The sequence below is a fragment of the Canis lupus genome, chromosome 3, assembly GCF_011100685.1.
Source record: "Canis lupus familiaris isolate Mischka breed German Shepherd chromosome 3, alternate assembly UU_Cfam_GSD_1.0, whole genome shotgun sequence".
NCBI classification, from domain to species: domain Eukaryota; kingdom Metazoa; phylum Chordata; class Mammalia; order Carnivora; family Canidae; genus Canis; species Canis lupus.
In genome coordinates, this window is record NC_049224.1 from 15531946 (window position 1) to 15559635 (window position 27690).

At 35.2% G+C, this 27690-nt stretch overlaps 1 protein-coding gene across 11 annotated transcripts in view; it reads left to right on the forward strand.

Annotated features, from left to right (window-relative positions):
• FAM172A (family with sequence similarity 172 member A) overlaps positions 1-27690 on the forward strand; it is a 425633-nt gene that overhangs the window by 205695 nt on the left and 192248 nt on the right. For all 11 annotated transcript variants that reach the window (XM_038532335.1, XM_038532336.1, XM_038532328.1 and 8 more), the window contains one exon: positions 24657-24776. In XM_038532335.1, coding sequence (XP_038388263.1) covers positions 24657-24776 — 120 coding nt within the window. The remainder of the gene's footprint in view (positions 1-24656; positions 24777-27690) is intronic.

Sequence of the window (27690 nt, forward strand, 5' to 3'; positions counted from 1 at the left end):
CCTTAAAGAGACAGCACAACAAACAGCTCCCAGAAATACAACACAGAAACTTTGAAAACACTTGGGGCACAAGGGAGGGAGAATTATATACACAACAACTCAGAGTACATCCTGGAGGGACCAGTTTCATGGAGGGATTTCTCCAGGAAAAAAGGAGTTGAGAGTCCCCATCTTCCTCCCCTCAAGCATAAGCCAGCACAGTGCCAACATTCACTACCTAAGTTGCTTATACCAAGCCCCATCCCCTCACACTTCTGCAGATCCTCTGTTTCCATTCACACTTGCCTCAGTCCTGGTGCTGGAAGTCTCCCCCATAAAAGCAGAGCAAATGTTGCGAACACCATGTCTCCAGACCAGACCAGCATACTTTGTGGGGCCTCAGTCCCAGCTGTGGCAGTGGCAGTGGCAGGTCCTACAGAAGCCCAAAGTTCATCTTGTTAAAATTGAAATGAAAGAATAGGACAAAATCACAACAAGAGACCTAAATGAAACAGATATAAGTAACATGCCTGATGGAGAATTTAAAGTAATGATCTTAACGATACTCACTGGACTTGAGAAAAGAGTGGAGGACATCAGTGAGACCCTTAAAGAAATGGAAAACATAAGCAATCAGAAATGAACAACACGGTAAACAGGTTTTAAGATACACTAGATGGAATAAAAAGAAGGCTGGAGGAAACAGAGGAATGTAGTGATCTGGAGGACAGAGTAATGGAAAGTAATCAAGCTGAGCAGGTAAGAGGAGAAAATTACAGAAAATGGGAATAGATTTAGGGGACTCAGCAGCACCATTAGGGGTAATAACATTAGCATGATAGGGCTCCTAGAGGAGGGAAAAGGGGACAGAAAATTTATTTGAAGAAATAATAGCTTAATACTTCCCAAATCTGGAAAAGCAAACATATCCAGATTCAGGAGGCATGGAAATCATCCAACAAAATCAGCCCAGAGAGTTCTACACCTACAAGACACATAGTAATTAAAATGGCAAAGTATTGATAAAAAACTGTGAAAGCAGCAAGAGAAGACTGTTACATATAAAGGGACCCTCCCCCCTACCCCCCAATGCTATCAGTGGAATTTTCAGTAGAAACTCTGCAAGCCAGAAGGGAGAGGCATGATACATTTAAAGTGCTGAAACGAAAAAAATTACAGCTAAGAGTGGTCTATCCAGCAAGGCTGTCATTCAGAAATGGAGAGAGAAAGATTTTCCCAGACAAACAAAAGCTGAAGGAGTTAGTGACTACTAAACCAACTGTACAAGAAATATTAAAGAGAACTCTTTCAATGGGAAGAAGAGATCATAAGTAAGAGTAAGAAAAATCGGAAGCACACAAACAGTAAAAATAAGTGTATCTATAAAAATCAGTCAAGGGACTCACAAAATAAAAGGATGGAGAGCATGACACCATGAATGAAAAACATGGTGGGGAGAGGAGTAAAGAATGGACTTTAAGTGGCCATCAACTTAATATAAACTGCTATATGCAGAAGATGTTATATACAAACTTAATGGTAACTGCAAATCACAAGCCAGTAATAGATATGCAAAAAATAAAGAGAAATGAATCCAAGTGTATCACTAAAGGAAGCCAGCAAACCATGAAAGAGAGCAAGGGAAGGATCAGAGAAGAACTACAAAAAACACAAAATAAGTAACAAAATAGCAATAAATACATACTTAGCAATATTTACTTTGAAAGTAAATGGACTAAATGCTCTAATCAAAAAACACAGGGTGATGAAATGGATTTTAAAAAAAAAAAAAGGCCCATCTATATGCTGCCTACAGGAGACTCATTTTAGATGTAAGACACATGAAACAAAGTGAGGGGATAGAGAAACATTTATCATGTATATGTATGTCAAAAGAAAGCCAAGGTACCAAGGTGTCCACTTTTATTGGACAAAATAAGCTCTAAATAAGCTCTAAAACAAAGATTGTAACAAAAAACAAGGACACTATATAATAATATAGGGGACAACCTAAGAAAATATAACATTTGTATTTATGAACCCAATGTGGGAGAACCTAAGTACATAAAATAGTTAACAAACATAAAGGAACTAATAAAGAGTAATATAGTAATAGTAGGGGACCCCACTTACACCAATGGACAGATCATCTAAACAATCAGTAAGGAAACAGTTACTTTGAGTGACACACTAGACGAGATGTATTTAACAGATATATACAGAATATTCCATCCTAAAACAGCAGAATACACATTCTTTTCCAGTGCACATGGAACAATCTCCAGGATAGATCACATATTAAGCCACAAAACGAGTTTCAACAAATTCAAAAAACTTGAAGTCATATCATGCATCTATTCTGACCACAATGCTATGCCACTAGAAATCAATCACAAGGAAAAATCTGGAAAGACCACAAATACATGTAGGTTAAATAACAAGCTACTAAATAATAAATGGATCAGCCAGGAAATCAGAGAAGAAATAACAAATTACATGAGGAAAAATGAAAATAAAAACACATGGTACAATATCTATTTGATGCAACAAAAGCAGTTCAAAGAGGGAAGAGTGTAGCGTGCCTGGGTGGCTCAGTGGGTTAAGCATCTGCCTTCAGCTCAGGTCATGATCCCAGAGTCCTGGGATCAATGCCCACACTGGGCTCCCTGCTCAGCTGGGTGTTGGCTTCTCCCTCATCCCCTGCCCACTCCCCCATGATTGTGCTCTTTCTTGTACACGTGTGCTCTCTCTCAAATAAATAAAATTGTTAAAAAAGAATAAGAGGGAAGTGTATAGCAATCCAAGTCTGTTTCAAGAAGCAAGAAAAATCTTAACCTAACCATACATTTAAAGGAGTCAGAAAGAAACAAACAAAACCCAAAACCAGCAGAAGAATAGAAATAATAAAGATTAGAGCATAAATTAAATGATATAGAAAATAATAATGATGATAATAATAGAACAGATCAATGAAACTAGGAGCTGGTTCTTTTAAAAGATCAAAAAAATTGATAACCTCTAGCCAAACTCATCAAAAAGAAAAAAGAGAAGGGACTCAAATAAACAGAAGCACGAATGAAAAAGTAGAAATAGCAGCCAACATCACAGAAATACCAAGGATTATAAATGAAAACTTATGTGCCAACAAATTGGACAGCCTAAAAGAAATGTATAAGTTCCTCAAAACGTATTACCTGCCAACTCTGAAAGCAGGAAGAAATAGACAATTTGAACAGACCAGTTACCAGCAATGAAATTGAATAAGTGGTCGAAAAAAACCTCCCAATGAACGTTAAGTCCAGCACCAGATGGGATTCACCAGTGAACTCTTCCAAAGATTTAAAGAAGAGTTAGTACCTTTTCTTCTCAAACTTTTCCAAAAAATGCAAGAAGAAACAAACCCTCCAAATTCATTGTATGGGGCCAGAATTCCCCTGATACAAAAACCAGATAAAAACACTACAGAAAGGAGAAATACAGGCCACTATCTCTGATGAACATGGATGCAGAAATTCTCAACAAAATATTGATGTACTGAATGCAGCAACAGATTAAAAAAATTATTTACCACAATCAAGTGAGATTTATTCCTGGAACATAAAGGCAGTTCAACATTTGTAAATCAGTCCCGATACATCCCATCAATAAGAGAAAGGATAAAAACCATGTGATCCTTTTAGTAGTTGAGAAAAAGCATTTGATAAAGTACAACATTCATTTTCTTTTTAAAGATTTAATTTTTTATTTGCGAGGGAGAGAGAGAAAGAAAGAGCAAGTGAGAGTATAAAAGCAAGGGAAGGGAGAAGCAGACAGGATACCAGAATCATGACCTGAGCCAGAGGCAGACGCTTAACCAACTGAGCTACCCAGGCACCCCAGGATATCCCATTCATCATCAACAACAACAAAAACAATAAAATAGGTTTAGAGGGAACATACTTCAACATTTTAAATATGAAAAACGTATAGCTAACATATTCAGTGGGGGAAAACAGAACTTTCCCCCTAAGATCAATAATAAGAAAAGGATGTCCATTCACCACTTTTATTCAACATAGTACTGAAAGTCCTAGGCACAGCAATCAGGCACGAAAAAGAAATAAAAGACATCCAAATTAATAAGGAAGAAATAAAATTTTCACTATTTGCAGATGATATGATACTATATATAAAAATCTTAGAGATCCACCAAAAAATACAAGAATTGATAAGTAAAGTCACAGGATACAAAATCAATGCATGTAAACCCATAGTATTTCTATACCCAAATTGTTGTGCACAAGATTGCGAATCCGAGAAACCACCAAGGAGCCTACACTGATGCAAACACATGAGGGTTTATTTACAAGCTCGAGCTTGGGTTCAAGTATATCCGACACAGTGGAGCAGGGACTTGGACCCCGAGACTAAGAGGCTTAGCAACTTTATAGGGGCCAGTGGCCAATGGGATACGCAGAAAGTTGCACAGTCATGCTGGTCCACTCGCAGGTGGCCGATTGAATTACATTTTACCCTAAAGTATCCATTTGAACTGGCCTATCACCGGATTTCCGATTAGGGTGTGCCCTGGGCTTGACTAGGGTGGGGCAGTGCCCTAAGCAATAAGCAGGTCGGCACAAGGTGGGTACAGCACAAAATGGAGTCAGTCCTGCTCTGCTTGTCCAGGGGTAGAGGATTTTTGTTAAATTTCCTGGGTCCCACACAAATAATGAAGTAAAAGAAAGAGAAATTAAGAAAATCTTATTTACAATTAGACCAAAAATAATAGAATACTTAAAAATAACCAAAGAGGTGAAAGACCTGTACTCTGAAAACTCTAATACATTGATGAAAGAAATTGAAGATGACACAAAGAAATGGAAAGATACTGCATGGTCATAGATTGGAAGAACAAATATTGTTAAAATGTTCATATTACCCAAAGCAATCCATAGATTTAATGCAGTCCCTATCAAAGTACCAATAGCATTTTTCACAGAACTAGAAGAAACAATCCAAAAATTCATGTGAAACCACAAACGATCCCAAATAGCCAAAGAAATCTTGAGAAAGAAAAACAAAACTAGAGGTATCACAATTCCAGACATCAAGTTACATTTCGAAACTGTAGTAATCAAGACAGTATGGTACTGGCACATAAATAGACACATAGATCAATGGATGAGAAATAAACCCAAAATTATATGGCCAAATAATCTTTGACAGAAGTGGCAATAATATGTAATGGGAAAGACGATCGATCTCTTCAACAAATGTTGCTGAGAATACTGGACAGCTCCATGCAAATGCAAATGAACGAACCTGGACCACTTTCACCATACACAGAATAAACTCAAAATGGATTAAGGACTTTAGTGTGAGACCTGAAGCCATAAAAATCCTAGAAGAGAGCGTGGGAAGGAATTTCTCTGATATTGGCTGTAGCAACATGGTTCTAGATATGTCTCTTGATACAAGGGAAATAAAAGTGAAAATAAACTGTTCAGAATACATCAAAATATCAAAATAAAAAGCTTCTGCATAGGAAGGAAATAACCAACAAAGCTAAAATAAACCCACTGAATGGGAGAGCTTATTGCAAATGGCACATCCCATAAAGGGTTCCTATCCAAAATAGATAAAGAATTTATACAACTCAACACCCAAAAAACAAATAATCCAATAAAAAAAATGGGCGAAGTACATGAACAGACATTTTCTGCAAAGAAGACGTACAGATGGCCAACAGACACATAAAAAGATGCTCAACATGCAAATGAAAACCACAATGAGGTATCACCTCACACCTGTTGGAAAAGTTAAAAACACAAGAAACAAATATTGGTGAGGATATGGAGAAAAAGGAATCCTCGTGTAATGTTGGTGGGACTGCACACTGGTTCAGCAACTGGAAAGACATTATGGAGGTTCCTCAAAAAATTAAAAATAGAACTACTCTACAATCCAGTAATCTCACGACTGGGTATTTACTTAATATGAAAACGCTAATTCAAAGGTATGTAAGCACCCCTATGTTTATTGCATCATTATGTATAATAGCCAAATTATGGAAGCAGCCCATGTCCATCAACAAATGAATGGGTAAGAAGTGATACATATATGCAATGGAATATTATTCAACCATTAATAAGAATGAAATCTTGCCCTTTGCAACAACATGGTTGGATTTAGAGAGTGTAATGCTAAGTGAAATAAACCAGTCCAAGATAGACAAATACCATATGATTTCACTCATATGTGGAATTTAAGGAACAAAACAAAGGGGGAAAAAGAGATAAACCAAAAAACAAACTCTTAAACTGTGCAGAATGAACATGGTTACCAGAGGAGAGGTGGGTAAGGAGATGGGTGAAATAGATGGAGGGAATTAAGAGTACACTCATCCTGGTGAGCACTAAGTAAGGTATAGAACTATTGAATCCCTATGTTGTACATCTGAAACTGTTGTAATCTGAAGCTGTATGTTAACTCTACCAGAATTTAAATTAAGTTAAAAAACTAAAATACTATTTCAGTTCAAATTTTTCACAAGTTTAGAATATCCAAATTTGTTTGAATGAATTAGGTCTTAAGCCTACGGAGAAGTTATATGTTCGAACTAAAATGGTTTTTTTAAATTCTGTTTTTAGTAGTATATTTTCAAGATGTTTTAAGAAATTCATTTATAACAAAGTAAATATTTCAGGTATATAAAATAACTTAGTTACCATTTTGTAGTATATTTTGATGGGTAAAACTATTATATGCTGCTGGCCAGGCTTTTTATTTTGCATTCACTCAAATCCCCCCCATCCTATAAGCCTATGTGATAGCAACTCAGATTCTCTTTGTTCCCAAAGTTTTTGCTCTGTTTTGTTAGAAAGAAGTATAATTTTAGAGGTCTCCCAGGTTAACCGTTCATGTACAACTCAGAATTTTGAGCATCCAAGAGGGTAAGTAACCACTCAAAGAAGCTGGCTAAACAGCACTGTCTGGATAAGAACTGAAGTCCTGTAGTGTGGGACGGGGAGGAGCACAAATGCATGTGTGTGGGTATATAAATAAATAATCCCTGGCAATTTTAAATAATCTTTATATAGTTTTAAAATTCTTAATTCTTTGAAAACAGTTTACTCATTTCATTTTTCCTAGTATAATCACAGATCATCTGGTTAACATGTCTAACAAAGCAGGAGTATCAAATCATAAGCATTTACATTTGATCCACTGATGCCCAACATTAATTAATTGTTCTGCCTACTACACAAAAGCTCTGGAGGAGCCCCCCAGAAAATCCTTGCTTCCCTGATTACCTCCCTTCCATTATCCCCTAAATGTGTGTAAAAGGTTTTATTGTATGTGATACCTTACTTTCCTAAATTTTTTTTTTCTTATTTTTTTTTTAATTTGTGATAGAGAGAGAGAGAGGCAGAGACACAGGCAGAGGGAGAAGCAGGCTCCATGCACCGGGAGCCCGACATGGGATTCGATCCTGGGTCTCCAGGATCGCGCCCTGGGCCAAAGGCAGGCGCTAAACCGCTGCGCCACCCAGGGATCCCTTACTTTCCTAAATAGAGTATACTGAAAATAATTTAACCTTTTCTCGATGACAGGTTGACATGAGTTTTTGCTATATCATAATTATACTTTTTAGATTCAGATATAGATCCTGTGAGTGATACTTAGCTTCTGACTATTGCATTTTGTTTAGAGAATGTTCTAGACTGAATTATCTGGAATGCTTGACATGTCTTCACTGTGTTGCCATAATGCTAATCATCTTTAGGATTCTTAAATGTCTCCAAACCTTGCCCTTCCCCCAACACACACACACACACTCACACACTCAAACTCATACACTCCAAAGGTATTTCTTTTGCCTCTCACTCTACTGACTTATTCATTGGATGGTAGTAGCTAGATCAGCCTTGGTAAGTAAGATACATTCATGCTTGTGGGCCTATGCATCATATCTGCCTTTGCCACTCTGGTTTCTCCTTTCATGCACTGATTGTACCAGCTCTGAGTTAGCCAGTATCAGAGTCTGACACATGTAAACTGGCTGAGTCATCTTGTCTTCTTGATTGTTCATTGCCTCTTCTGTGATAGACACTCATTGATGAGTGATAATGTAATACAAAGTCTTCACTTAGTATAGGTCATTACTTTCTTCAGACTTCTAGGAGTGATCCTAGCAAGGTATTATCCCCATCTCTCAGAGTTCATGCTAGGATGTTGTGGTAGGCAATGATGGTCTCCAAAGGTGCCCACATGCTAGTCCCTGGGATCTGTGAGTATATTATTTTACATGGCAACAAAGTTTTGCAGATGTGAATAACATTAAGGACTTAAAATAGAGAGACTATCCTGGATTAATAAGATAGGCCCAATGTTACCATAATAGTTCTTAAAAGTAGAAGAGGGGGGATCCCTGGGTGGCGCAGCGGTTTGGCGCCTGCCTTTGGCCCAGGGCGTGATCCTGGAGACCCGGGATCAAATCCCACATCAGGCTCCCAGTGCATGGAGCCTGCTTCTCCCTCTGCCTGTGTCTCTGCCTCTCTCTCTCTCTCTCTGTGACTATCATAAATAAATAAAAAAAAATTTAAAAAAAAAAAAGTAGAAGAGGGAAGCAAAAATGACAGAGAAGGAGTTATGTCAATGGAAGAATGATCAGAAAGATGGAAGGCTGCTGGCTTTAGTGGAAAAAGGGGTGGGGGGAAGGTGGAGGAAGGGAGCTACAAGCTAAGGGGGCAACCTTTAGAAGCTGGAAAATGGCAAGGAAATGAACTTTCCCTTAAAACCTTCAGAAAGGAAGGGAACCATGGGATGAGTACTGGGTGTTACACTATATGTTGGCAAATTAAACTTAAATAAAAAGAAATGTAAAAAAAAAAAAAAAACAGAAAGAAAAAAAGAAAAGAAAGAAAGGGAGGAAGGGAGGAAGAAAGGAAGGGAACCTGGGTGGCACAGTAGGTTAAACATCTGACTCTTGATTTCAGCTTAAGTCATATGTAGTCTTAGGAATGTGAATTTAAGCCCCATATCCAGCTCTGTGCTCATCGTGGATTCTGCTTGAGTTTCTCTCTGCCTCTGCCTCTCCCCTCCTAAAATAAATAAATAAATAATTTTTTTAAAAAATTAAGGAAAAAAAGCCTTCAGAAAGGACACCTTGATTGTAGCCCAGTATGACCTACATCAGACTTCTAATATACAGAGGCATAAGATAATAAATGTGTGTTGTTTTAAGCCACTGAGTTTTTGGCAATGTATTAGTGCAGCAAAAGAAAATTTAGTTGTTAAATCCTATACCCTGAGAAAGTATTTATGCATCAATAAACTCTTCTTATACAACTGAATGCTTGTCCTCCTTGATCCAGCATCTTTATATACTCTCCCCTTGCTCCTGCTTGTATATATTGACTAAGCCCTGCAACTCCTTCATGTTATTGTCCCTTTCCTTTCTTAAAAGGCCTGGCACTTCCCTGGCTAGGGTATACTGTGGCTTAATCCTAGTTATTGGGTTAGAGACAGAAGTAGAAGTGAGTGAGGATCAAAGAAGCACATGTTGCTTAAGCAAAGGCAGTAGCTTCTGCATCATCTTGAAGCATGCACTGGCTTTTATTTCAGAGACATAGGCTACTTTGGCAGGCCTTGTGAAGGTTCAGGAGAATCTGAGGACTTAAGAGATGCACAAGGTCACACTCCTTGTGAATTAGGGCCCTAACTCCCACATTGTACACCTGAGAGTCCAACTTTCTCTGGAGCTCTGATATATTATAAAAGTACTAGGCCTACTCCTTAGGTTCTTCTGCCTTCCTACTGTGGAGGGTGAGAGTCTCTTCATATGCTGCTCAGAACATTCTCTGACTTTCACTATTAGTCTTGTGCTGACTGATCAATCTCAGTCTTTCACTGCTTTTTGTTTTTCAAAGTATCTGTTGACCTTGAAAATGGCCATCCAGTTCTTTAGTCCTTATAATGATGTACTTTTCAATGCCAATACATATACCTGCTGGTGTATTCCTTTCTACTAATATATACTTCCAGTTCATTATTGATGAAACTTTTGAATGGTCACACTACTACTCCATGCCAGGGTTACCAATGTTCCACCTGTTAAAGGCATTGAGGTCTTGTTGCCGGCTAGCCAGTAGGCAGATAATTCAGCTCCACAATTTCTACTGTAGGGTCAGTTTTTTCAGACTGTTCACTGGAACCAGCTGTCAGAGATAATATTCCCTTAGAAGCAAACTGATAGAGAGATGAGCATAATGATCTAATTAACCAGTAGGAGATAATACTAGAGATTATTCTCAGGATAAATACCTGGAGAGAATGGGAGGAATCATAGTTGGCCCTCATAGGGGTCAAAGACAGTTCTCTCAAATTGGGGCAAGGAAGCCAGCACTAACCAGCCGTGGGAAGCAAGCAGTTGCCCTCCAAGAAGGAGGCATAATCTTGGGCGTGTTGAAATCAATGGCAGGAGTGAGTGGTTTGACTGCAAGAGCTGTTAGCCATCAAAACACAAAGCAGATGAGGGAGGAGTTTTTCAGTTTTGTGGGGTCAGGGTTTGGGGTACTGGGTAGTACGTCACAGTAAAACTACCACCATTATTGTATGTATTCATAAGTAATGTATTGTTCAACTTGAAATATTGAACAGTAGGCACAAATGCTAGTTTGTAAGGAAAGGAATATATTGTTAATATTTGATAAAAGCCCTTAGTAGAAGATAAGTTGAACAGATACTTTGGATCATGCTCTGATTTCAGCTTCTCTCAACATTTACCATAGCCCTTTTACAGGAAAATCAAGGTACAATGTAGTCTTGAAAAATTTGGCTTTCCATAATTGGAGCATTTAGCAGAGAAAATCAGCAGAAAAGTGGCTAGAAGGAGTGTGCTGCTCTATATCTCCCGTTTCTTACCTTTCCGTGGTCTATCTCTAGCTCCCAATTTAGTGAAAACACAATGCTTTTGTGAGGTATATTTAGTGTCCCCAGCTGAAACAGCAACAGAACATGAATAGGAGACAAGAATCTCATCAGTGCATGGTTGGGAAAAGCCAAATACAAATAGAAATCTAGGTCTGGCTCATTGGGTCATTATGTCTTAAGATGATGCAGTGATAGTCGGGGTCATGGTAGTGAGGACAGTCCTTAGCATATCTGTCTCTTAAGTCACACTACTACCACCTAGTCTGGTTGCCCACTGCATCTGACGTACAGCTATTATCCTGGAATCTTCCTTCACCATTTTTTTTTTTTTTTGAAGACTCCTTTTATCGCTTTCTTATGTTATTTCTTCTATTTCTTTTCAGGTCTTCATTTTTCTTAGTTTCTTTATTTCTTACTTTGAAGGAGCACCTCTTCCAGTTGTTTCTTTAGAAGAAAATAATGAGATACAATTTTTTTCATCTTTGTGTGTCTGAAAATGTTTTTATCTTACACTTAGATTTGATGACATTTTGGCTGGCTATCGAATTATAAATTGAATATTATTTTCCTTTTGGTTTTTGAAGACTTTTTATCATGTTCTTGATTTTTCTGTTACTATTGAAAAATCCAAATTGTTCTGAATCCTAATCATTCATTTTTCTTTTTTGAAACTTGTCTTTATTACTGGCTTCTAGATTTCACAGTGATATACCTTTATATAGATCTCCATTCATCCAAAGTACTGAGTAATTTGTCAGCCTTTTCAATCTAGCAGCTAGTATTCTGGGAAATGTTCTTAAATATTGTTGGTGGTTTCTTCCCTTACTTTTTGTCTTTTTCTTTCTGGAACTGTTTTGGATGCTGAATCTCTTAGACTTACCATTGGACTTACTACTTTTCTGTTTTTCATATCTTTTACTTCTAGATTTCCTTAACTTAATCATATAATCCCTGTATTAAATTTTTCTTTTGCTGATTTTTCTTTTTAATTTGCAAGAACTTTTTATTCTTTGAATATCTCTTTTTCATACTACACTTGTTGTATGTATGTAGTATCTTCTCTGATATCTCTAAAGATAATGGTAGTGTTTTTGAAATTTTCCTCTTTCATCAAAGTTTCATTTTCTTACAAATTTCCTTTTTGTATTTATTCTGGTCTGTATATTTTGTATTACAGGCTTTCTTCATATATCTAATAATGTTTGGCAGTCTGTTCATGTTTATTAGTGGGTATTAAAAAGCTAATTGGAACCTCTAAGCATATGAGTGGTGCTTATGATGTTAGAGCTTCACTGTAGGCAACCTGAGTAGTCCGGTTGCTGAGAATTTTCTGTCATGTCCACCAATTTATATCTCTCTCTCTTCTCTTCTCTCTTCTCTCTTTCTCTCTCTTTGGTATGTTGGAATTTTTTCCAGCTATATTGAGTTATAATTGAAATATAATAATTGTGTAAAGTCTAAGGTATGCAACACTGATTTTATGTATGTATACATTACAAAATGATTACCACAATAAAGTTAGCACATTCATCAGCTCACTTAGTTACACATTTTGGGGGTGGGGTGGGGAGAGCTTTTAAATCTACTCTTTTAGCAACTTTCAAACATACAATATAGTATTGTTAACTGTTGTCATCACACTATTCATTACATCCCCAGAACTTACTTATCTTGTAACTGGAAATCTGTACCCTCTGAACACCTTCACACATTTACCCCACCCCCAACCTCTGGCAATCATCAATTTATTCTCTCTTTCTATGAATTCAATTTTGAGGCTTTTTTTGTTGTTATTTTAGATTTCACATATAAATGAGATCACACGGTATTTCTCTTTCTCTCTTCATCTATGTCTTTAGAACTTTTTTTTGTAGTCAGCCTGGTTTGATTTCTCAAAGAAGAGTCTTCTGCTCTTCTGCTTAAAGACTGATGCTCTGACTGTGCACTGTCTAGAAGTTTAGAAGGGTTGAAGACTGGGGGAAAAGAGAGAAAGAGCATCACCACATTCTACATTTAAGTTGCATATCTTACTGATAAACCCATTTCAAAATCTCTCCTGTCAGTGTACAGATATTTACTAAGTTGCATGAAATGGAAGGCAGGAAAATAACTACTCTCAGGAAGCCTCATGTTAGCACATATATCCTACTTTCCTTCACTCCTGAGATATCTAGAGTCATATCCCTGTGCTTTGGAGAATTTTGCAGCATATGTAGAGTTAATACTCAGCTTTCCCTATGGCCAGTTTGGGATTTGATTTTCTTAGATCTGCTGAACTAGTTACCATTCTATCTGCTCTTTATCTTCCAAAAGTCGTATGACACCCCTCCCCCCCATTTTCATCTTAGGCCTTGTGGATTTATGTCTTTGTGAGAAAAAAAAATCTCTTATTGTAGTTTTAATGTGGTTTGTAGAGATAATGTCAGAAATGGATGTTTAATTTGCTGTTCTAAACTGGAACTGAGATCATAAAGTATTTAGAGCAAGGTTTGACAAGCTTTCTTAAAAAGCTGGAGAGTAACTAATTTAAACTTTTAGGCTATTTGGACTCTGTTACAACTCCTCAACTCCAGTGTTGTAAGGCAAAATCCACCATAGATAATACATAAACAAGTGTAGATGCCTGTGTTCTAATAAAACTTTGCTTACAATAGATTTCATGAACTTTGTTTAGAAAAAAGATTTACCTTTTTTTTTTTCTTTTGGTCAGCTTTATTGCGATATAATTTGTATACTGTGAATTATACCAATTTTAAGTATACAATTGGATGTGGTTGATAAATGTGTTGTTACATCATTGTGTAACTATCACTACCATCATGGTAGAAAATCATTTCCATAATCCCAAAAACTTTTTCTTTTGTGTCCTTTGGCAGGCAGTTTCCTCCCTCCTCCATTTTTTGACCCTGCCAACTGCTAATCTACATTTTAACACTATAGTTTTGGCTTTTCTAGAATTTCCTATCAATCAAATCATATAATATGTAGTCTTTTTTGTCTGGCTTCTTTCACTGAGATTTTTTCTTTGTTGTAGATGAATAAATGGCAGGAAATTAATAATAGGTCTTAAGCTAGGTTCAGTTTCTCTCTCATAAGATGGCAGAAGCTATTCAAGGAAAAGAAGAATATGTTTCACTTTCAGAAAACAAGCTTTTTCATTTCACAAAGACTTTTTTTTTTTCATATGAACCTGGCCCACAGTACATGTTATCTATATAAACAACACTCTTGTCCCTTTTTCATAAAAGCCCTTAACCATTTGATTCATTGCTACAAAGAGCAACAACTTTGGTTATGCCTACATAGAGGGGAGGATATTAAATGCATTTCAGCAATGCAGTATACAGTGATTGAGATTACATATATAGGGGTCACACTACCTAGGTTTGCACTTTGGCTCTGCCATATACTAGCAGTTTTCTTGAGTAAGTTTCTTAATCGTTCTTTGCCTGTTCATCTAATTATGGGGATAATAATAGTACCTATTTCATAGGACTGTTGTCTGATTACGAGTTGCTATTTATAAAGTATTTAGATCCGCACCTGCTTTAATATGTGCTATAGAAGCATTTTTATGATTGCATGGTAGATTTCACTAAGAGAAGAAAGCCTAAATTTATTAGAGTGAATAGAATCATTACTGTTTACTCTATTGGAAATGCTTAGGAGCATAGTTTTAGAATCTAAGAATCCTACCAGCTCTAGCTGCCTCGAATTCTAGGTTACCCCCAGTTTGTGGCAATTATGGCCCAATGACAAAGCATTTGGTACCAGTTCCATAAATCATTGGCTGTAATTATTTGCTTATCTATTTTTTAATAACTTCTTGTTAGTTGTTTAAATTTTATAATGAAACAGATTTTAAAAAAAAGTTTATGTCAGCCCAGTATGATTTAGAAGAATAGGTAGTAAGGTAGTTCGTATAGCATAGCAGTTCAGGTGCTAGTACCAAACAGGTTAACTTGCAATCTGGCATGTTGTATGATATTGGGCAAATTAGTTATTCTCTGAAAACGGGAATATTTGGAGTATCTATGTCATAAATGAGGGAGAGCATATTGGCCAGTTCAAGTGGGTTTGTGTCCTAGGCAAAATATGATGATATCTTGGACTGAAATTGTAAGAATGGAAATTAGGAGAGGTTTATGGGTTCTAGAAACATTTTGGAGGATAAATTGAATTGAATAAATAGAAGAGGAGAAAAAGGTCGAGGTTGACTTCTAGAGTTTTGGTTTGAACAACTGAATGGATGATGATACCATTTAGCAAAAGGAGAAAGACTGAAGGAAAACAGGTAATGGGGAGTCAAGAAACCAATTAAGATTTTATGTTTGGACATGCCAAGCTTGAGATATGTTAAATTCAAATATTTTTGATACAGTTCAAATACTGATCCTTTGTCTGTTATATTCATTCTGTTCATAGCCATTTATAATTTATTAATGTAGCCATATTGATAAGTAAGATAGCCTTGAATCTGTCTGTTAAGATTGAAAGCTGTTAGTAATATCTTGACACCTAAAAATGTCAAGGCAAAAGTTGATAGCTGTAAGAAGTCTCTAGCTTATCGATTTTTGTCTATTTTCATTATCTTTAATATTGAATCTTATGAAATTGCCACTTTTTAAAATAAAAAATGTATAATATTGGTAACTTCACATGGATCAATTTAATACTTAGAAACAAAATAATGGTGCTTTATTTTTGAAAATGTTTTCATTGTAAGTATGCTATAGCATTAATTTTTATGCTTTCATATATACCTTTAGCCCTTTAATCACTGTTAAACACAAATGCATACACTATTTTTTAAAGATCACACATTTCAAATATGGCAAAATGAAGATAAATTTTTAGTCCTAATTATTTAAATGGTTGAAATTAAATTACAGATCATGTGACATAAAACATATTTTATACATAACTATTCTTATAAATGTTTGTTTTGTACTAATGTACAATTTACACTTTGTTTATGTACAAGGAGTTAATAGAGTCATCTAAAGGTTTAAAGCTAAAGCATATAGTTTCCTTGTGTGTATCTTTCTAAGTTTGAGTCAGATGGTACTGTGTTTCATTTCTTCTGGAAGAGAATTGAACTGGCCAGTTACTAAAAATATAAATTTTCTTTCATCTTGTACCTGTGGATGAGTTGGGTGCAAGATGGTGACATACATCTTTGCATCTTAAAAAATCCACTTGACTTTGGTTTCTGCCTCCATTTAGATTTCATTGAGATTACATTTTACCTAATAAAAAGTCTTAGCTTTGTAAAAGAATGTACTTTGATTTGTAAATTTTGCCATTAAGAAAGATATAGATTTTGTATTAGTGTTCTTTCTCTAGTTGATATCTCCAGTGTAAATAGCAAATCATTGATAAGGTAAGGATTGTGAGTGGGGTGGGAGTGTATGTATGTTTGATATATGTGACTGAAAGTAATGACATAGGTATATGCTAGTTTAAAGTAAAAATGCTAGATTTTAGTGTTCATAGTTTTCTTAGTAGATGTGCTTATCAATATAGTCACTTTTTTATTTATATGAAATAAAAAAATAATCTTGACATTTTGATTTTAAAATTGGACATTTAAAAAAAACCTTCAAATTCATTAAGCTTTCATTTTACTTTTCCTAAAATCAATTTTAAGTTTAAAGTATATATTATAGGGATCCCTGGGTGGCGCAGCGTTTTGGCGCCTGCCTTTGGCCCAGGGCGCGATCCTGGAGACCCGGGATCTAATCCCACGTCGGGCTCCCGGTGCATGGAGCCTGCTTCTCCCTCTGCCTATGTCTCTGCCTCTCTCTCTCTCTCTCTCTCTCTCTCTCTGTGACTATCATTAAAAAAAAAAGTATATATTATAATATATTATAGTAGCATTCATTTTATAACTTTGTAGCAACAGGTTAACTGGAGAAAAAAAATCTGTCAAATTTGGCAATGGTTCAGAAAATATGTGAACCTGTCACTGCAAGCAGTCTCAAAGGGCAAAATGCTTTACAGGAGCTAATTAACCTTAGAAAATAATTACACAAATATGCAAATGTTGTTTAGATAATTCCATGTGTTATCAGCTCAGGTAGTCCATCATAAATGCAGACCTTGCAATGCCTAGGTAGTAGAATCTGGCATACGTGATAAGGCTTTGGTTAGTGCATCACTTCTGTGTGGCATTTAACAATTAATGATGGCAAGAGTACATCAAGAAATCCAACCTGTACTCTGAATACAGTCCAGTTCCACAGTGTAAATATCCTATGCATCCTGCCACCAGCAAACTCTAATTAAAAGTCACTTCTTTTCTTTTCATGTACTTTGTAGATTTATATATTCTAAAACCATCCATCTTGAAGTTACTCAATATAAAACGAACTTCTATAGAGAAGATTTAGTATGTTTGCATTTCTGTAATTGAAGCATATTAGGAAGTCTTTCTTATTGAAATCTGTTTAGTTTCAAAATACATTTTTGGTAATATACACTCTCCGAATTATGGTTTGTAAATATGTAATGGTTGTGGAACATAGTGTGAGCTGTGGGTTGAAAATGACACATTTACCTAAGAACACCATCATCTCATTCATAAAAATGGGATTTTAGTAATATAACTAGAAATAGAAATGTATATTAAAAACCACTTAAGTTTATTTCCTGTGCTACCACTAATGTGCTTAATTGTTGTGGGGGCAGCAAATATTTGGCAGAATTTGTTATATCTTAAAATGGTGGGGATTTGGCTTTCTCAAAAAAGTGATTAGTGAAAGCTAAATTTTGTGAAAGTCTTAGTCACATATGAAAGGCAACTTTTTTAGCTAAGATTTTAGCTAATAAGATTTATCTCCTTTATCACCTGTTTTTTAAAATAATATTTTTCTTCAAGTTTTTATTTAAGTTCTAGTTAGTTGATATACAGTGTAATATTCTTCAGGTGAAGAATTTAGTGATTCATAACTTACATATAACACCTAGAGCTCATCATAAGTGCCAAGGTGAAAGTTGCTATGGCCAAGGTGAAAGAACACAAAGTTGCCTGTGTTCTCCTCTAGGATTTTGATGGTTTACTGTCTCACATTTAGGTCTTTCATCCATTATGAATTTATTTTTGCATATGGTGTAAGAAAGTGGTCTAGTTACATTCTTCTGCATGTTGCTATCCAGTTTTCCCAAAACCATTTGTTGATAAAATAATATTTTGAATAAAACTGTCTCTCGGTTTTATGTCACTAGTCCTTCAAAAAATGGAATTCACATAACATCAATTTTGTTTTGATGATTCAGAAACTTTATCATTCCTCTCTATTAACTGTACTTTCAATGCAGTACTGCTCTCATCTTTCTTGAAGGTGTAAAGACCTTGCTCAGATGTTGATTTGTCCTAGGAAGCCAGAGGAAGTTATTTAGCAGGGTTTCTAAATCTCTTTGTTATTCACTTGTTTTATTATAAAAATCATGTATTTTGTAGAAATTTTGAAAAGTTCAGAAAAATGTAAAGAAACTAAAAATAGCAAATACTTATAATAATACCATCTATAGGCAGCTCAGCTGCTTTTAATATTTTTATTTGATTCCTTCTAGTTTTTTTCAAGCCTTTTTATAGAGTGAAAATTATGCCACATGTAAAATTAGATGAACTGCATGTATTACTTTATAAACTCATTGAATAGCTACAAATGTCTCTTTAAATAAACTAAAATTTACTTAAATATTTATTTCTGCATTATTGGACATTATTACTTTATTCATAGTTTTGCTTTATAAATGAAACAGTAATGAACATCTTTGAACATCAGTCTCTTGCCACATTGTAGATTATTAGAAGCTAGATTCCTGAAATGGAGTGTAAATACTCTTTTGTCTTGGTTTTGAAACATTCCTCATGATATTTTATCAATAATATTGTTAGTTATTTATTAAATGCTTATAGCATGCCTTATATTATAGTTTTTATCCAAAAGAGAATCTACATTCAAATTGCTTATATTCTAGGAGGAAGAAGAAGTGACATGGCAGATTAAAGAAATAGCAGAATAGAAAAGGACCAGTGAAATAGTCCAGGATTCAGTTTCTGCCACGTAGCTAATAGTAGAGGTGGCAGGTAAACTTGAACCAACAATATGTTGCAGTAGTTTTAAGCATAAACAAGTTAATAATATATGTAAATAGATGTATATTTTCCATATATCTCTTGTAAGATATCGTGGATCAAAAGTTAACAAAATCTTTTCCCCTTCTACAGGATAATTTGACCTTCAGTTAACTTTCTAGCTCTATGTCGGGAAGCCTGATAAGGTGGTGTCTTAAATTGGGTTTCCCAGGAAATAGGTTCTAAAAGTACATGCAAGAAATTTGTTGGGGAGTGCTCTTGGAATTAGCACCTATACGGGAGTTTAAAAATAGGTTTTGGCAGAAGAGGTTGAAATGAAATACAGTCCATAACAAAGGCCTCATCTAACTCCATAGTGATCTCGGGATCTGGGATGCCTTTTCAGAGATATCTTGCCTTGAGGCAAGAGATAGAGCCTTTTCAGATCCACATCATTTTGACCCATTATGCAATGTAAATTACCTCAGAGATGGTATTGTAACTTTAGGCTAGATAACTTTCTTTGGCTGAGAGCAGTTCCTAGAGAGTGCCTCAGCTAAAGCTATCAGCTGCCAACACTTGCAGCAACTCAGGAAGTGAGTACTATATAACTAAAGGGGATTCGGGGAAGCATAATACAGCACTCACTCTATGTGCATAGTTGCCAGGGAACATTGCCTATGGTAGAAAATGACCCCTGGTTGGTAAACTGCTTCTGGATTATAAGAAATTAAAATAGGTTATAAATACCAAAGCTTTGATCTTCCCTGAGGGTAGTAACTCTTGTAATTGGGTGTGTCCCTTGTAGGCAGGTATCCTGGAAGCCATGCCTTTGGAGTTGTTGCAAGAGGTTATTAGCTTCTGTGTGGTGTAAGGCTTTTAAGGCAGGATAACTCTTGCATCTGCCCAAGGTGAGTCTGAATCCTGCACTCCCAAACTAATGTTCCATTGTCCAAAGACAGTAACTCCTGGAGGGCTGTGTGATCTGCTACAGGAACTGCTACAAGGCTCCCACTAAAAAGGTATGGCTGGTGCGGCCCTATATGTTTTTAAATCAAGAGATGACTAGTGTGGCCCAAAATAATCTTACATTATTTCGTTGTGACTGTAGATGGCCCCTTATCTGAGTATTATAGACATTTTTTCAATTGCATCTCAATTTTTGGAACATTTGGTTTTATTTATTTATTTATTTATTTTTTTTGGTTTTAAAATATAAAACTATAGTAATTTGATAACCTTAAAATCAGGCTAAAAATGTTTAAGCACTTGGGGTACATGGATATCTGAGCTTTCTTTTTCCTACTGCTGACAGCCCATTCTTAACAACTCCATAGACTGTTGAGGGAAAGACTCAGCTATGATACTAATCTCTGAAAACAGTAGTCTTATTTGTGAATGGTGGAAAGAACTGTTGGTTCTTGGCTCTCCTTTAGTCCTAGATGTGTTCTTTGGGCCTCGTTGGCAGTTTCCCTCATATCCTATGAGTCACAAAGTTTTGCTGATTCTTCCTGGTAGTGACTCATTCCATCCCTTCTTCTCCATTCACTCTATCACCCTGAGTAGTATTATAGTCTTTATCACTTCATATATGAATTACTGAACTGCTCCCTTGGATGTGTTCTCTGCTTTTAAGTTTTGCCTAATCTAAGCTGCACCATGAGATCTCAGACTGAATTTCATGGTAGAGTTTTATTTAGGGTTTTCAGACTACAGCTCTTCCTTGACATACAATGGGGTTACATCTCAATAAACCATATTGTAAGTTGAAAATGTTGTAAATCAAAAATGCATTTAGTGCACCTAACCTACAGAACATCGTACCTTAGCCTTGCCTACTTTAAACATGCTCAGAACACTCACATTAACTTACACTTGGGCAAAATCATGTAACACAAAGCCTATTTTATAATAAAGTGTTGAATGTCTCATGTAATTTATTGAATACTGTACTGACAGTGAAAAACAAAAAGGTTGTATAGGTACAGAATGGTTGTTGAATGTATTGGTTGTTTACCCTAATGAGTATGTGGCTGACAGAGCTATGGCTCACTGCCCCCACCCAGCATCATGAGAGAGTATTGTACATAGATTGCTATCTGAGAAAAATATCAAAATGCAAAATTCGGAGTACAGTTTCTCCTGATGCAGATTTTTACCCAGCATAAATCATTATGTCAAAAAATCATTAAGTCAACCCATTGTTAAGTTGGTCACCATCTGTATTAATGTGTAATCCAGATTTTCCTGGAGCATAAATAAGGTCCCTGGAAATAGTGAGAAGGATGGCTTGAAAGGTGAGTTTAGAGAAAATGTTGGCTAAGAGTTCCACTTATTTTGTAGGCAATGGGGACCATTTCAGTAAATGACTTTTTAGGGCTGGAGAGTGGTTGATCAGGGCCAGACTTCAGAAAGATTGATCTGGCAACACAGTAAAGGGAAAACTACAAGAAATGTGAATAGTTAGGAATCTTATAAGAGCATCCAAACTGAGGTGGGAATGGAAAGGATGGGGCAGATAGGGTCTTAACAGTGTAAAAGAAGAGTTGATAACTGTGAGAAGAAAGTATGAAGGACCTCACTGAGGTCAGATCATATGGATTTATTACAGGCCTATTGAACTGGGTATCAGGACAGTCTGCCAAGATTAGAGAGAGTGATACTCCTCACTACTGTCTCTTATATCTTTACGTGTCAAGACTCTTATGAAATTGCAAACACATTAAAAGCCAGAATCTTGGCTTACTTTTTACCATCTTTACCCCTCCACTTCTACCACAAAGCCTAATGGGAACAGAGTAATCTCCTATGGGTTTTTATTTTCTCTGTATAAAGAAGGATGTTCTTAGAAGAAGAAGAAGAAGAAGGATGTATAAAGAAGGATGTTTAGATCTACCACAGTTATGTAAGATTGTTAGTTCTGTCAACTTTCAGCAGGTGGAACTTCTGTTAGCCTTCTTCTTATTTTGTTTTTACATTTCTTTCATTGTAGGATATAATTAGGGTGACCAGATGTGTGTGTTTTCTCTGTATAGTCCCAATTTAGACCTGTTCTTCTCATACAATAACTAATAGTACTTTTCTTCACTCTCAGAGGTTTGTATAGTAAATTCTGTGGTCACTCTACATACATGTACAGAAAAGTGCTAAGTTTGTATTAGTCTGTTTAATTATAACTATAAACAATACATCTCTGTAACTCCAATCAAGAAATGCAACGGTGCCAGTTACTAGAAGTCTATTTTCTATTCACAACTCCGTCTCTCTTCTTTAGAGTTAACTACTATGCTGATGTATATGATAACCATTTCCTACTTTTTAAACTAATGAAAGCTAAATTCTATTAAAACCAAAAATGCCCTACATGGATTTCTTTCCAATGATCATTCTTTTACTTATTATATATACTTTAACTGTGGGTATTTTCATATGTATGTTACCAGTCGTTATCTTTCAAAGCATATTTGTATTTTAGTATATGACTACAAGGTTGTAAGCAATCATCCTGAAGATAAATGTTGTATTTTCATTATTATTACAATAAGATTTAATGAGTAAGACAGAGCTCTTGGCCTCAAGACTTTGATAATCTAACCAGCAATTACAATACAAATTATTCAGTGCAGTAATGGGAGCATGCATAAGATGTTGTTGGACATTACCCAGCCTTGGGGGTGATAGGGAAGACTTTTTGATGGAAGATGATGTCTCATTTGAGTTTAAAAAACCAGAATGAGTTATGCAGATGAAGATGGTGGGTGAAGTGAGGACAGATCAAAGGAGTCACTTTCTAAACAAAGGAAATCATGCAGAAAAAAGAAAGTTTGGCACAGTTAGGTTACTAGAAGTTGTTCCCTGCAATTAAAACACAGAGAGTGTTCTCTGTGGTCTCCTACTGGAGTAAAAAGATGTCTTTTGGGTCATCTTCTATTGCAGAGTAGTGATAAGAGATGCAGTTGAAGGTAGAAGCCAGATTATGAAAGTCTTAAATGTCATACTGAGTTTAAACTTGATCCTGAGGGCAATGAATCAGCTTTGAAGCATCTAATAAGCAGGAGGTGAGTAACATGGCAACATGTTCATATTTGCATTTTTAGAAGTTCCTTCTCCCAACAGATTAGAACATTTAAATAGGCAATCCTGAAGAAACCATCGCAGTCATCTACTTGTGAAATGATAATGGTGTGAGCTAAGCCAGGGAAAATGAGAAAAGAGAAAAGTGGATGAATTTAGGATATAGTTGGGGACAAAATCAGCGGGATTTTAACGATTGATCATATGTGTAATTTGAGAGGCAAATAAGAGATGCTCAGTTTGCCTGGAGATAGGGAGCAAAGACAGTGACACAGGTTTGTAGAGGAAATTTCTTTCTTTCTTTTTTTTTTTTAAAAAAAAGATTTTGCTTATTCATGAGAGACACACAGAGAGAGGCAGAGACACAGGCAGAGGGAGAAGCAGGCTCTTCACAGGGAGCCCGATGCGGAACTCAATCCCAGGACCCCAGGATCACGACCTGAGTCAAAGGCAGATGCTCAACCGCTGAGCCACCCAGGCATCCCTGTAGAGAAAATTTCTAGTGCACTGTTGAACTGGTTGAGTTTGAAGTATCTGTGGGACATCCAAAAGTAAATGACTGTCAAGCACTAGGATATATGGGTTTGGAGCTTTGAAGAGAAATTTTGCACAGAGCTGGACATTAGGGGAACACTGCGTCTAGGAGGCAAGGGAACTCATGCTCCCCTATTTTATATGATGATATAAAATTTCTAAGATGGGAAATGTGAATAAATTGTCTTCATTGTCTTAATACCATGACATTTTAGGGAATTACTGCTTGATGTTAAAGCTTTGAAGAAATACTCATACAAAAATGTTTTCATGATCTGCTATATTTTGTATGTTTGTTTTTTGATCAATATTATTTAGCTCTTTGGGGATTTTTTTCCCCCACATTATCCAAGTTTAAACTTTGACCATAATATGTGTCAACTATCTAAATAAACACAACAAAATGAAATTATTATAGAACCTTTGGAATTAAAGCAATATGCATACATTTATTAGGGTTTAGCAAGTTAATAGAAATATAGAAGCCCCTAAGTTTATATGTTTATATTTCTCCCAGTTCTAGAAGTAAAATGTGTATGGAAAACAGTTCTACAAAAAAGTATATTTTTAAATAATTTAGAGAATATTTGTTAGTAATTTTCTGCTTATTCTCAGCTTATGGAGATACTTAAAATTTTAGAAATCAAATAATTTAGATTTACATATAATAGAAATATTTTCAGATATAAATGTAAAAATGTAACTGAATTTTTCAGTGTTACACTCTTCTGTCATAAGACCACTGTAATTTTCTGCTATATACATGTATATTTTAATATATCGGATATGCCAGAATGCAGTTTCCCCTCAAAATATGGTTGTTTTGAATATTTTGTTTCTGAAGATTATGATAGCAATTAAGCTTAGCAGCATTTTACTAATACTTTTATACTTTATTCTCTGATTTGAATTTTCAGTGGTAGTTCTTTTGTTTTCGTATTATTTCATATTATTTTTAATGAGCTATAACCATCTTATTTCTTAGGCTATGTAAGCAAGTATATAATTTAATTTTTGATTATGGTGATAACTAGATACAGTACATAAAATATGATATTTGTTTTCTTTCTAGGAAAATGGTTCTCCTGAAGAACATGCGATCTATGTATGGGACCATTTCATAGCCCAATCTGCAGCTGAGAATGTGTTTTTTGTTGCTCACAGCTATGGAGGACTTGCTTTCGTTGAACTGGTGAGTACACAATTAACTGTGTTTTTAATTCCCAAACTCTTTACAGGCTTATCCCCCCTCACTTTTAATTGATATCATTACTTAAATTACTTTTATAAAGGATGAAAACAAAATATTATGAGTAAATAATTTTATAATGTTTTAAAAGCATATACTTATTTATTTTATTGTGGCAGAGCTTTTCAATGCTTAACCAGAAAGCTTTTTGCCTATTACTTATTTACATATTATTTCTTAATTTTTATAATATAGAGTATTTTCATACATTTGATGATACTTCTGTTTCCTGTGTCTTGTGTACACAACTGAAGCATGTATTACCTGTCAACTGTTTAAAATTTCAAGAGACCTATTGAATATTGGAGACTATTTTGTTTATCTTCAACTAACTTTTATCTCTACAAGTCAGTACTTGATATTTGACCAGAATTCATATAATCGGTGTTAAAACCATCATAAGTTTTCCCTTAATCTGCTAAGTGGAATTCATTGTCTGGCCATAAAAATCTTTGCATTTCAAAGTACTCAGATTTTTGGAGTTAAGATTGTGTACATTATAGGAAAAAGTATCAAGATTTAAGAATTTTGTCTGTATTATATGCAGTGTTACAAGTACCACACTTTGTGCCAGTATGAATGGTTAATGAGGCATAATCAATATCAAAAATGCATTAATGAAGAATTTATGCCTCCATGTCCATAAATCTTATGTTACCGGAAGGTACTAGTGCTTATAATAAAATGATTAATATGATAAAAGTACATTTGATAATTTTAAATTCAAATAGCCTAACATGGACATTAAAAGCAGGCTCAGCATTAGTTGTCTAACTTTCGTTTCAAACCTTTGGTGTGCATTTCTCTTTGTTGTGAAAATTAAATATATTTCCATGGCCTTTTCAGCCTCCCCATACCTTATCGCTTACCCACATGATTTAGATATAAAACTGATGGTGACACCTAGGAATACTTTAGCTGACCTAAATTCACAAATGCTTATATTCTCTTAAGATCAGTAAATAAGTTAAATCTTTTTATTAAGTGGATTTTACTTTTTAGAAATTATTTTCAAGTACTTTTAATTCTGCTGCATTTATTTTAATATATAATAGATATTTTGAGATAGCTCTTTAACATACTAGTATGTGAATGTTGTCTTTCAAATAGTCCTATTAGCCCTTACAGATAAAGATCTGTATATATATACACACACATATACACATATAGCATATATATGTACCATTTTCTTTGTAAGCCATTAAATAACTTAAAACTTGGAATTTCACTGGCTTGTAGAGTAACTTAAAATATGTATGAAAGCCTACAAGACTAACCAAATTCCAGATTACTGTAAAACATAAATCCCTAGCTTTTTACTTTAAGACCGTTTATAAAAGCCCTTTGTACATTAAATTTGGAATTTAAGTGAATATTGGACAGTTTTTAAAATGAAGTTAAGATGACAGAGTAACAGATGACCAGTGTGTCAGACCCATTTTGCCTGTCCTTCTTGTCACACACTGGTGGATATTTCTCCACTTTTGTTCCACTTTAATATAAAGCACACAGATGTTTCAGAACAAGACTTGACTTCTGACCTTGAGGCTATTAGGGTCAGGGTCCTCAGGGCCTGTGAAATTATCACAAGCTGAGCTAAAGTTTTTCTCCATCACAGGAAGTAACCAGTAAGTAAGAAGTTAAAAAGGAGCTTTGTCAGAGAGACAAGATGGTCTCAGTAAGGGTCAGCTTCTGTAGTCTGCTGTCTCTGCAGGAGGTGCATGCATGGGAGGAGGAATATAATATAACCACTGGCACATCACATATCTGTCAGGCAACACCAGGACTGAGAAGTCTATTTAATGTAATGTACCTTGTTTAGGTTTTAAAATATTAATCGCGATTATCTCGACTTCATAATATTTGCTACTTTTTGTGAAGTAACTTTGATGGGGTGTGTAATAGGGGCGTACCCATGGTGGCAACTGAAGAAAAAGTGGTTCCTGACCCAATAAATAGATTCCTCTAAGCAAATGATAATAACAACAAAAACCACTAATGAGTTTTACATAGATTTTTGACAAAGCTTGATTAATACATTTAAGGCCATTGTATTTCTACTTAATTTCAAAAGGATTTTTAAAAGATAGCATAAAGAAACAACAGAACACATTGAAATATTTTTAAACCTTTGCTTTTCCTGAAAGTTGAATAATATTCTTTCCTGTTCTCCCTGATATTCTTAGGGGAAAAGTCATGGTGTTCAAAGTGTTGACAAATATTCATTTCCTCAGGATTTTTCGGTATTAGTGTAATATATGAAATTGTTTCCCATGGATCCAAAATTGTAATACTAACTTTATAAGAAAGTGAATTGTGAACATCTTAAATTGCGTCTTAGAATTTTGTCTCAATAATACATTATACACATCAGACATTAAATCTTTTCAGTAAACTTTTTTTGAATTATCATAGAATTTTACTCCTGTGTAAAGGCTCTCTACACCCTCCCTCCTTCACTCTTGCAAGCTCTGTCTCTCTCTCTCTCTCACTCTCGCTCTCGCTCTTGCTCTATCTCTCTTTATTTCTATCTCTTTCTACCCCCCTTCTTTTTGGAACAGTCCTAATTTGTAGTATCATGTATGAATTCCTGGAGTTTGTTTTTCTACTACTGTCATATTCTCATATTGTAAAATATATCTTGTCATTTATAATTAAATTAAAGTTGTCTATAATTGTTTAAAATAAATGTGCTGCTAATAGATATCTGAAAATAAATTACTTTTATATTTAGAGCATAAAATATTTGTAAGACTTTCATATTTTGGTAATTGTTGTTTTTGAAAACTGAGAACATTTATGATTATGTCCTATTTTAAATTATTGAGTTTCTCCTGAAAAATACATTATAATTAGG